The sequence below is a fragment of the Citrus sinensis genome, chromosome 5 (genome assembly GCF_022201045.2).
Source record: "Citrus sinensis cultivar Valencia sweet orange chromosome 5, DVS_A1.0, whole genome shotgun sequence".
NCBI classification, from domain to species: Eukaryota; Viridiplantae; Streptophyta; class Magnoliopsida; order Sapindales; family Rutaceae; genus Citrus; species Citrus sinensis.
Genome location: NC_068560.1, coordinates 13,481,492 through 13,494,461, shown reverse-complemented (window position 1 = coordinate 13,494,461; position 12,970 = coordinate 13,481,492). Strand labels below are relative to the sequence as shown.

Here is a 12,970-nt window from a genome sequence, read left to right as displayed (position 1 = left end):
TGTCTAGTACCGCCTTGGTTTCACCGGCCCTCTAGTACAAGGTTATTATTATTTGGCACGATAAGCCCTTAGCACCATATTGATTAGAGCGTGGTTCATGAGGTGTGCATTCCCCCCTCATGATTTAATTGGCATTAATACGGATTATTTAGCCCATGATGCATGTTGATACGGATCCAGATACCCAAGTACCTCATTTCAATAGATTTCGCTTCAATTTATTCTCGCCATTGCAATTCCAATTTTAGAATTTATTATCGCCATCTCAATTCCAATTTTAGGATAATTTAAATCACTTCCACCACAATTTCAACCACCCATTTACAAAATTAATTCTACATATAATTAAAATCCACCTCCTCGTGGGATCGACACTCGTCACCATTGATCTATACTACAATAGATTCGTGCGCTTGCGAGTACATTAAAATTTACACAACACTTATCACCCTCAAACAAGTGGTCAAGTTGAATTAGCAAATAGGGAGATAAAACAAATTTTAGAAAAGACAATTAATCCAATCCGTAAAGATTGGTCTCTTCGACTAATTGATGCACTTTGGGCATATCGTACTGCTTTTAAAACATCTTTAGAAATGTCACCCTATCGGCTTGTTTATGGAAAATCTTGCCACTTACCAATAGAACTTGAACATAAATCATTTTGGGCCATTAAAGCTTTTAATTCAAATCTTAATGATGCTGGCAATGTGCGTAAATTGTAAATAAATGAACTTGAGGAATTAAGGAATGATGTATATGATAATTCCAGAATTATTAAGGCAAGAACCAAATTTTTTCATGACAAAAGAATTTTTTGGAAAACATTTGAAATTGGTCAAAAAGTGTTGCTATATAATTCTCGTCTTCATTTATTTCCAGGGAAGTTAAAGTCAAAGTGGAATGGTCCATTTGTTGTAAAAAATGTGTATCCATATGGAGCCGTAGAAATTGAGAATCCAAAGGATGGTGTCACATTTAAAGTTAATGGCTAAAGATTGAAACCATATTTGGAATACCAACCACATGAAGCAGATACCGAAATCCATTTGAGTGACCCACCAAACTTTTGATTAAGCTTTTTCATTTTAACGAACGTTTTGTGAATTTGATTTATTGTTACTTTATCGTTTGAATTTTTTGATTTCTTTTTCTTTTTCCTTTTCCCTATGTCTTGAATGAGTGCATTGCATTGTTTTAATTATGTGTTGTTTGACAATTGTGATTTAGTTTACCAAATTTTTATACTTGTTATGAGTACCTCCATGAGAAATTTCCTTTTCGATCATCTTAAAACTCTTTTTCATGTAAAATTTCACCTGACGAAATTGTTCTGATTTTGTAAATTACATCTCATTTGGGATCTGCAACCACCAAAGTTAGTATCTCACGTTAAAGATCTAGAAAGACAACTCAAGGAAATAGAGGATGGTATTTATAATCTACAATTAGAACTGGATTCAATAAAAGGACGAAGGTGAGTTATATTCCTTGTGTGTTTTTGTTTTATTTTGTTGTTCTTTTTCACTTTTGATTTGATTCGTTTTGTTTTGATTCACTCTCCCGTATAAATGGCGGATAACGGTACTCCATGACTTTTTAAATCGGTATTCTCAGTTTCCCATAATAACTGAAACCTCAATGTCAAGCATGGAAGCAATATAACAAAATTTGCATCAACATTTTCCTTCTCTCCCTCAAAATGCTCTTAAGAAGATTTACAATGCTCGTTGTGAACGACTGCATTTGTTAATGATCAATGAGATTCCTGCTGACATTCGCTGGTTAATTGAAGCAAAGGTCTGATTGGCAGGTGAGTTTTCTGATCCATTCATTTCCTACATGCCTGGTTTTGGTAAAAGTACATTTGCTAAGAAAATAAGAGTTAAGCGACTTAGCTCTGAATGTTCTCACTGTGTAAGACTTGCTTGCAAAAATCCACATTGTAAAGTTTTAGGAATGGTTTCTGTAAATCGTGAAGATAAAATCAAATTCGTTAAGGATGGCATGAGTAAAGAATCGTTGGATGATATCTTATGATCTCTTAAGACGCATCCGAGCAGATATGTTCAACGTGAAATTCAAAATTTGTGGAAGCTGTTTCAAAAGGAAAGTGCATAATTTAGTCTTGGGAATTTGACTCTAAAAGACCTTGTTTGCCAGTTTATAAGAAAACTGGATAGGAAGCTGTTGTGCAAATTTTAATGTATTCGCAAGCGCACGAATCTATTGTAGTATAGACTAATGGTGACGAGTGTCGATCCCACGAGGAGGTGGATTTTAATTGTGTAAAATTAATTTTGTGAATTGATGATTGGATCTGTGGTGGAAATGATTTGGAATATGCTAAAACTTAAATTAAAATGGTGATAATAAATTCTAAAATTGGACTTGCAATGGCGAGAATAAATTGAAGAAAAATCTATTGAAATGACGTACTTGGGTATTTGGATCCGTATCAACATGCATCATGGGCTAAATAATCCTTATTAATGCCAATTAAATCATGAGGGGGGAATCCACACCTCATGAACCACGCTCTAATCAATATGGTGCTAAGGGCTTATCGTGCCAAATAATAATAACCTTGTACTAGAGGGCTGGTGAAACTAAGGCAGTACTAGACAAGATTAGTATTATTTGTCGACGAGAAGTCAAAACATCCACAAAAACTAGAGGGGAAGAGAAAATAAATTTACCAAATTAAGCCCATGACACATGTTGAGACTTCACCTTTAACCCAAGCTTGAAAGAAAATTAGCCACTCATAATTGAACTAGGGGCAAAATGGGAATTTATTAAAATACGAAGAAAATACAAGATGGAGAGGGAATTACAGAAAATGGATCCCAAAAATGGATTCAGAGATATCAATTAGGGGGGGAGGCCCCCTTTTTATAGATACATGGAGTAAATCATGGCTATCGGATTAAAAACAGTTTGGACGCTCAGGATTGCGCCACGTCATCAGTCAACAGTCCACGGTTTGACCACGCGGATGAACAGTAACACGGTTTGACCCGGATGAACAGTAACGCGGTTTGGTTGAAAATAATCCTGTGTGATGCATGCACCGTACGTGAGATTTTTCGTCCACTGATATGCTGCCACGTCACCATCAACAGTACATAAGAATTTTAGCCCAACAGGATCATGACACCTCATCAGTCAATGCCACATCATCGGTCAATGCCACGTCATCATCCGTCTATGTGAACAGTGTCGTGAACAGTAACGTATACAGTACCGTACACGTGAATACTACCGTACATGTGAATAGTGTCATTTTTCCTTTTATGCTCCTCTTAAGGTTTTTGACCGTCCTGAGTTCAAAAGTGATGTCCGTTTTTCCGTCTGATTTCTCCTTTATTGTGAAATGACTATAATGCCCCTAAAATACATAAAATACTTAATTAAAATAAAACACATGTAATTAAATCACAAGAAGGTTAAATAAATAAAAGTAAGGGTTGTTAATAAGACTTGAAATATAAAATGACGGTTTTCTCCTTTATAAATATGCATTTTCTAACACTCAACACACCCCCCAACCAGCTTATTGGTAGTCCCTAGCAAATGAAGCGAAAATAAAATTCAAATTCAAAATGAGTTTTTTTTTAAAAATTTAGAAACACTCGTGTTTATTCAATCAGATTAATGATAGCAATCAAATAAAAGTATAAGCATTATCTCCAGTCTAAAGTAACATCACACCCACATCAACCATCCACATGAATCAACCCAGTAGACTTTGTTATAGCTACTTTCAAGAATGACATGTCAAACCCCAAAATCTCACTGGAAGTAGTGACACTCTCACAAAGAAATTAAACCCAATAAAAATAGTCACTCCAATGAATGGTAATTGAGCGAAAATAATGAAGAAGTGATATCACATGCTCTCACCAAGATGAAATAAATATGCCCTCAGCTTAAAAATAATACGATCTCAAGTCAAATAAAAACTGTTAGTCAACCCAATTTATTTATTATTATTTTTTATTATTATTATGCATCACTACATTTTTTTAGCCCATATAACTAGCTTCTACTTCAGATTATAGTTCCCTAAAATCAGGAAGGACTTTTATTAGGATGTAACGTAGGCTAGGGACATGGTTAACAAAGAAAGGAAATAAGGAAAACAAAGTGTATGTTTGAGAAAAATGCAGAGAAATTTTTTTTTTTTTTTGGAAGTTGCAAGGTGGATTTCACCTATTATTGTTATTTTTATTCTTTTGAAACAACAACTTTTGTTTTGTTGTTTTTTTTTTTGCTTTCTTTTTTGTATAACTTCACTGAACAACATAATTATTTACATTTACATTTTGTTTTGGGAACTATAATATGAAGTAAAAGCTGGTAATATAGACTAAAAGATGTGGTGATACATAAAAATAAAAATAAATTTTGCTAGTAATTCATTGGTCTTGAGATCATTTTGTTTCTAAGTTGTGGGCATTATTTTTTTATCTTGGTGAGAGCGTGTGATATTGTTTTATTATTCTCTCAAATTTACCATTTTTTTAGAGTGACAAATTAATTTGGGGTATATCTTCTTTTGAGAGAGTCACTCTTAATTGTGAGATTTTAGGGTTTAATGTATCATTCTTAAAAGTGGCTTGATTAATATAGCTCTGATGATTGATCATTTTACAGGATTTTGCTGAACTGTTTTGAACGGGTGTGATTTTTTTTAGGTTGAAGATAATGCTTATACTTTTATTTGATTGTTGTCATTAATCTGATGAAGGAAGTAAACACAATTTTTCAAAAAAAAAAAGATTTTCAATTTGGTTTTGAAATTTTTCTAAATTTTTATCGCTTAAATTGCTAAGGCCTAGCAATAAGCTGGTTGGGGGGTGTGATTGACACTAAAAAGTATACATTTAATAAGGATAAAATTATTAGTTTTTCACTTATTGTGTCGATTAATGCGTTCATTATTTCTAAATTATTTTAATACTCCCCAAATATATTTTATGTAAAATTAATTCGTAATTTGTTAATTTTTATCTTGTAAATATTTTGCAGGAATAAAGATGGAATTGGAATTGAAAGCGGGAACAAAGAAGAACTACTGGAACAAAATTGAAGAGATGTAATAATAAAATAATAAATAAAAAAGAAAAAAAAGAACAAAAACATGTAGGCCTCCTGACCATCACACAATTCAATATATATATATATATATATATATATATATAAATAAAATAAAATAAAATATTAATATTAATAAAAGAAAAGAAAAGAAAACTATTCCCTTGCCTATAAAAGGCAAGGGGATGCAGGAGAGAGAATAGAAGTTGGAGCTGATTTTTCAAAAGCGGAGAGAGCTAATTTGAGAGCTGAAGTCGAGACTGAAGATTTTCTTTCTTTCTTTGTTTCTTTTATTTTTTTGTTTCCGTTTGTATCAATTTTCTTTGTAATATATTTCAAAAAGTTTATCAAATAAAAAGAGTGTTGTGTTTTCTTTTAATATGAGTAGCTAATTTTATTAAGCTGAGGTGAAGGGTGAAGCTCAATGTTTCAAACTATTAATTATTATTATTTTCTCAAATGAGTTTTTTAATTATTTTCTAATTATTTTTATATCATGTTATTTTATAAATCTCACTGGATTTTATGGTATTTTGACATAATGTCGACACATTAATATAGTGTGGCACATTAGGTACTTTATTCTATATTTATCCACATACATAGAATTAAATGATATAATAATTAATTGGTAAAAGTGAGGCAAAATATAAATGAGAGAGTATTAAAATTATAGTTTGAATACAAAGAGTGGATCCTAAACCTTATCTTATTTTTAAATTGATTTCAAATAATTTCTTTTCCCCACAATTAATTTTCTTAGTTTTACTAGATTTAAAACTCCTTGTGGTTCGACCCTGGTCTCACCGGGTTATATTATAACTAGACACTCTTATACTTGAGAGTAATACACTTTTGAATCGTGTAAAAAATCATGGGCTATATCACCAGTTTTCTTTTCAAAATATTAAATTCTATAAATATATTTTGCAATCCAAAATATATTGGGACTCTATAAATAAACACTTATGCACAACTTAGATTTCTTATATAAACACTTTAGTGAGTAATAATTTAATGATAAATTAATTAAAAAAATTATTAATTATTAATTCACCAAGATAGCATCACGTTCATAATAAAATTTTTCTTTTTTATGAAGTATAGAGATTGTATAATTAGAGAATATACTGATTCTTCAAATTATGTGAAACGATTTTGATATGATCTTAATTAAGTGAACCAATCACTTGATAATTCTTTAACTAAACGAAAGGCTTACAACATTGAATTAGTACAACAAAGAAAATCGTAAACATATTATATGTATTTAATTTGAAATTAGTTAATTATTAATTTGTGTCCTATAGAAAAATAAGATTTTTTTTCCAAAGCATACTTTTTTATTAATTTATCGAACTATTTAGTTACCACAATGACCCCCAGATCAAAATCAACAAAGATTATTATTTACTCGAAGTTATTATTTTATCAAGTATTAATTTAATAAAATTCTACCGTGTTTCTTGAACACTTATAATTGAGGGCTTGAGCAGTGTGAGACTACATACCTAGTGCCATATATTTCATTATTTCTTTATTATGGATGTATGAAAATTTGAATTGAATGTGGTACAATATTGTATATTATATTTTTGGAAAAAGACATTCTTTAAAAGATTGCACAACACTTTGTATAAAATTGTGTGTTTTAATAAAACAGAATTGTAAAACATTCATAAAATTTTAAAGATTAATCATTTACATCCCTATTTTGATTCTTGGGTTGAAAAATGTCGGCAAAACTAGTATCAGAGCCAAGTTTTAGATTCAGAATATAAAAATGGAAGAAATAGTTGTTTATTTTATAAATAATGGAGGATATAATTTAATGATAGATAGTAATACAATTAAGGATAGCATAACTAAATATAGACAATATTATTATTCAGAACAAAATATATTAGATGATAACAACTAGAACAATTGTATTTATCCGGAGAGCTCATGAAATTAGAATTGGAGAACTCATAATAATAAAGAATAGAAATTTCAAAATAGATCTTATTCTCCTATTCACAGTTAGGAGAGAGGTTTATAGAAATAATTTTTCTTGGAAATAATGGAATATTAATTATGTTGAGGATTATATAGATGAACTTGTGATTGATTATAATAGATTTTTAAATATTAAGCAAAGAGATTAATACAATTGGAATAAATAAAGGATCAGAAGTGAATACTATCCTTCTAGCAACATTCTGATAGGATACAAAGATTTAATTATATATAAGCTTTGTTATATACATAAAGGATTAGAAGAAAACAATATTTCTAAGGATATAAAAAATATTATATATCACAAATACTTGATAGAATATAATGAAATATTATACAGATGGTATTATGAATATATTACTAGAACCATTGATAATTTCACAAAATATAGAAACCAATACATTTCCACCTTCTCGCTATAGGCATAGAGGATTTACTTATGAAAAATTTCAACCATTTGATTTGGTAAATGATTTTGATATGTAAGGAAGTAATAAGTTAAAATAGATTTCTCTATATTTATTAAATAAATTTGGAAATCCTAATTTAACCATAAATGATATAGAAGAAAGTGCAAATGAAATACTTGAAATTAAAAGCTTTAATACTGAAAATATAACACAAGTTAAAATGTTAAAAGATCAAATGAGTGAAGAATTTGATTCACTCAAACAATTATAAAAGACTTCAAAATTGAAGATTAAGATAGATTGACATAAGAAATCATTAATGTCATGAACAAAAATTCAATTGAAGATAAATTAAATAAGATAGCAATTCAATTACATAAAATTGGAAAAATCGTTGAACAACTTGGTAATAAGTTTGCAATAAGTATAAATGGAAAATTAAAAAAGGATTGAAGTACAAAAGATTAGTAACAATATGGAAGAATTACTCAATGGTAATTCAAGAACAAAATAAAATTTTACAAGATACCATAATCTAGCACAATGAAAAGAAAAATAAAGAAATGCTAGCAATATCATGATCAATATTTAACAAAGTAAATGAAGATAAAAAATTAGTAAGTTTAAGGATGCTAAGCAAAAATGTAGACAATGGATTAAAAGAATTATCTAATCCAGAAATATTCGAGGAAGAATATGAAGAGGAAGAAGATGTATTTATTAATTTATAAGATATTGAAAATAGACTAGAACTTCTAAAATGAATGAATCAAAGCCAAGAGACTTTGAACAAGGAGAATTTAGTAATAGAGCTTCTTAAGCTAGGGAACAAATACCACCTCATGAAAGACTACAAGGTCAATATTTTAGGGTTAACAAACCTAAAAAAATATATATATAACTCTAGGAGAATATAGAGAAAGACTAATCAACCATGATGTAGTATGGTTAGATTTAGACTGTGTCAAAAATAGTGATAAAATTATTACCACTTAGGTTAAATCTATGAAAATTGCATTTGCATTTAACAAAATAGATAGAAATAATGGTATAGTCATTTATACGAATAGTGTCATATTGGTTTATGGGATTGAAGGATACCGACAAAAATAAAATATTATATAGAGAAAATAATGATTAAAACGAAAGCTTGGATCAAGTCTTAAATAAATTTGAAAATAAAATAAGAAAAGAATTCTTAGGAGAAGATTGGGAAATTGATTTTCAACAGGAAATAAAGAGGAAAAGGATGGAAAACGTAATGAAGCTAAAAACACTTGAAATATGTAATATATTTTATCTAGAAGAATACACATGTAGCTTTGAAGAATTACATTATAAATGTGAATTTGATAAAGTTGAAAATACCATATGCTATTATAATGATCAATATTTTATAAAGATACCAGATCCATGGGGGAAAACGATTATGTTAGAATATAACAAGGAATAAATTGATACCCTAAGAAATAGGATCAGATTTGCTCAAAATAGAATTAGAGAATGGTATGTTGAAATAAGAGTTAAGAGACTTTGGTAAAGTCCCCATAGTTCAGCTTCCATAATCATACTAAAACCGTAAACCCATTCCCTACAATAATTCCTCACCAAGCCACCAACATTAGCCAATCCCGATCTCTTCAAAGCCGCATCAGTATTGAGCTTGAAGAACGACCACTTTGGGGGCTGCCAATAGATCCATCTTTTAGTTTTTGGAACTCTCTGACTATCTAAAGACTTATAAGCAGGGATGATTTTTTCTATGCGATTGTTCACATCCATAATTACGTTGTGAAGGCGGCTTGATTTGTGAGCATAAACGAACTGATTGTGCCAATACCACATGTGCCAGACATGGTGCCAAATAACATTGACCTATCCTTCTCATTAGTGATCCTCAAGTGGTTTTTCATATTATAAACAATCCATGCACGAACATCCAATGTAAAACAGGTATGACTTGTGTGTTTCGAAATAAAGGCTAACCAAATGCATTTAGAGTCAACATAATCCCTGACTGCATGGAGAGCATCCTCTATGATATGCCCACACTGCATGCAAGTACAATCATTAAGCACATGTCTTCGCGATAATTTAGCATTATTTTTCAATTTATTATGCATCAGCAGCCAAAGAAAGCATTGAATGCTTAGGGGGCCTCTCCATCTCCAAATCAAAACCCAAAGGGAATTATTTTCATTTAGCATCGGTCTAAAGAGGGATAAATAAGCTAACCTCACACTAAACGAACCAGACTACAATGGACCCCAATAACAACAATCAACTTCATCGCTAACAGAAGGGGGCATAGTGCCTGCTATTTTAAGAATTATATGGTGGGGTAGAAAAGAAGCAAAACAGTCCTTGTTCCAAGCACCATTATTATCGATAAAATTAGCTACACGCTCATTTAATATGTTTTCAGTGATTGTACTGAAAGTATAAGATTGCAACCAACGCCCATCCTCCAGCCAATAATCTTTCCAAAATCTAGCCAACTTCCTATTCCGAAAAGCCCAGCGAGTCCCTTAGAGAACCTCATTCCATACGTTTCCCACGAATTTTCATGAAGGAGAACTATATCAAGTAGGACGTTTTAGAGGAAGGTTTTCTTAATCAACGCCATATTTAAACATCAATACTTGAATCTAGAAGCTGTGGGGTGATTCTCCAAAAATCCACGTGACCATACCTAGGGATCTTTAACGCCAAGGTCCCCACATAAATTAGGGAGTTGTACCCTATCCCACTTAATAAGGTGTATGCGATGAGTCTCGTCAATCTCTTTCTAGATAAAATGCTTGCAAATCTGATCAATTTTATTACGAATACTTGTAGGCAGCATGAAGGTCTGCATGGAATAGGTTGGGAGAGCCAGAATGATCGATTGCGTTAATGTTATCTGACCTACAAGAGAAAGATATTTGGCTGTCCAGCCCGGAAGTCTCTGTAGTGCTAATGGTGGTCAAGGATAAGGTACCAGTTTCGGTGGGAGACATTGAGTTTGCATGAGAAATCTGGGAGACTTCATAGAAAATGTATGAGTTAGTGACAATGGTAAACATGAAGTTTCTTCGGCAACACTTTTTTCCAAGCAAGATGTTCAACCCGATCAATAAGGTTTTCTTAAGTTTGCTTGCTTATTGGCTTGTGAAGCGAAGGCATATCTAGATAAGTACCGAGGTCCTTCGTTGTGGTGAAGCCTAATTTGTCTCTAATCTTTTTAACATCAGCAGCATGCACATTGTGGGAGATAAAAGTCAACGTCTTACTATTGCCAACTTTTTTCCCAGAACTCATGCAAAAAGTATTAAACACATCCTTGATCACCTGTGTTTGAGCAACAGAAGCTTTTGCCAACAACAATAGATCATCAACAAAAAAAACATGAGATATAAAAATACCTTGACGAGCAAGCTCAATTGGTTTCCATCTCCCTTCCCGAACAACTTTATTAATACCACGGCTCAATCTCTCAATGCAAAGCACAAAGATATAAGGCAAAATGGGATCTCGTTGCCAGATTCCTCTAGAGAGGACGAAAGATTTGGTAAGTTCCCAATTCCGCAAAAGCTGCATAGTAGGTGAAAAGATACACTCTATAGTAACATGAACGAGGTCCGGAGGCACCCCAACTAAGCATAACGTCTTATAAATATAGTCCCAGCTCAATCTATCATATATGCCTTTTTAAGATCAACTTTTTTTGCCCTTTGACGAATCTTACCTTTTTTTCGCATTGAATGAACCACCTCCTGAGCAATAACAATATTTTTAGTTATATGTCTCCCAAAAATAAAGCTAGTCTAAGTCAAACCTATGAGATGTGGCAGCACCTCCTTAAATCTATTGGTCATGATCTTAGTGATGTTTTATACACACCAAGGTATAAGCTAATAGGCCAAAACATATTAAGGCTCGTAAGGTTATTATTTTTGGGAATAAGTACAATTAAAGTCTTGTTTAGTTTAACAAGAATATTTGTACCACCAAAGACCTCTTTTACCACTTTGCACACAGAAGGCCTTACCACCTGCTACTAAGATTGATAGAAAATTGCATGTAAACCATCCACTCTGGGTGTTTTTATCGAGTGCATGTAAAAACAGTTCGCTTAATTTCCTCATCATTCATGGGTTGCATTAAGATATTTATCATATTGCTATTCATCCTTGGAAAGTCATTGGAAATAGGATACACACAATGCCCCCTCTCTTTCTTTGAATAAAGGTTGGCAAAAAAAGATGTAGCATGTGCTCGGATCTCCTTGCCATTATGAAGCCAAACGCTAGCATCATCTTGAATGGTAACCACTTTATTCACCATTCTTCTTTAGATAGTTTTTTATGAAAGAAACTGGTGTTCCGATCCCCATATTCAATCTAATTCTTTATGGACTGCTGATACCACAAGATTTCTTCTTAAGTCAAAACCTCTTACAGCTTTTTCTTTAATTCAGCTTCCAATTTGATAAGGTAATTAGTCTGATTAAAATCCAAAGCCTTTTGAATACCCTTAATTCTCGCCAAATGCCTCATTTTTTTTCGTTTGAAGACATTTCCAAAAATCTCTATGTTCCACTTATTAACTTTGAAAACAAATTCTTCTGCCATCTTCACATAACTTTTATTAACATTTTAATTACTAAACACAAAACCAAAAAATCTATCATCTCTAAGCTAAGAGGCCAGGAAACGAATAGGCCTCCGCCTCTTGTGAGACCTTACAACATGACATTCACGGGCCAAGAGAGGACGGTGATTAAATTGGACCTTAGGAAGATGATAAATAATTGTTTAAGGAGCCACACGCAGCTAATCCTCATTACACAATACTCCATCTAATCTTTTATGAAGCGTCCCTTGAGACCATGTAAAAACAGGACCTTTAAATCCCAAGTCACACAACTAATTTCTATGAAACCATTCTTTGAATAAATAACATAAATCGATTGTACTCCCAGCTGAAATACAAGTATGCAACCCAAGGAGGGGTGAATTGGGTTTCTAAAAATTATTCAATATATTAAAGAAAATCTTAATGCAATTATAAATCAAATTCAAAATCAATAACAATTAAGATGATCACAATGTAAAAAGATAAGGGAAGAGAGATTCAAACACCGAGATTTTTACGTGGTTCGGCCAACCTCGCCTACATCCACGCCTCCAAGCTTTCCGGGCTTGAGGATTCCACTAAGCAAGCCTCCAAGGCTTCAAATGCTTACACTTGACTTCCAAGGTGTCAATAAACCTTTACAACAAGAGATTATCCCCAATCTCTTAACCCAAGTGTATCCCAACACTTACAATCACTCAAAGTAAAAGATTACAAATTGTTTCTCTCACAGAATATCTAAGATTACAAATCAATGCTCAAAGTGTGAATAGATGAAAAGAGAATGTGTTTAAAGCTCTATGAAGATTGTATTCTCGGATATATGCTCAATGGTAGTGTTGTGA

The 12,970-nt window shown here is 32.0% G+C and overlaps 1 protein-coding gene across 1 annotated transcript; it reads right to left on the bottom strand.

Moving 5' to 3' along the window:
* Positions 1-10,330: 10,330 nt before the first annotated feature.
* Positions 10,331-11,087, bottom strand: LOC127902265 (uncharacterized). The gene is made up of 2 exons (XM_052441109.1): positions 10,688-11,087; positions 10,331-10,533 (listed from the first exon to the last, which is right to left on the bottom strand). The coding sequence occupies exons 1-2, from the start codon at positions 11,085-11,087 to the stop codon at positions 10,331-10,333; spliced, it is 603 nt and encodes a 200-aa protein (XP_052297069.1).
* Between the last annotated feature and the right edge of the window lie 1,883 nt (positions 11,088-12,970).

Excerpts from the sequence above, each read along its gene's own strand:
- LOC127902265 (XM_052441109.1), bottom strand. The coding sequence starts at position 11,087 with ATGCAGCTTTTGCGGAATTGGGAACTTACCAAATCTTTCGTCCTCTCT. Across the intron at positions 10,534-10,687 it reads CACCACAACGAAGGACCTCG|TCTCCCAGATTTCTCATGCA; the intron begins GTACTTATCTAG and ends TTTTCTATGAAG.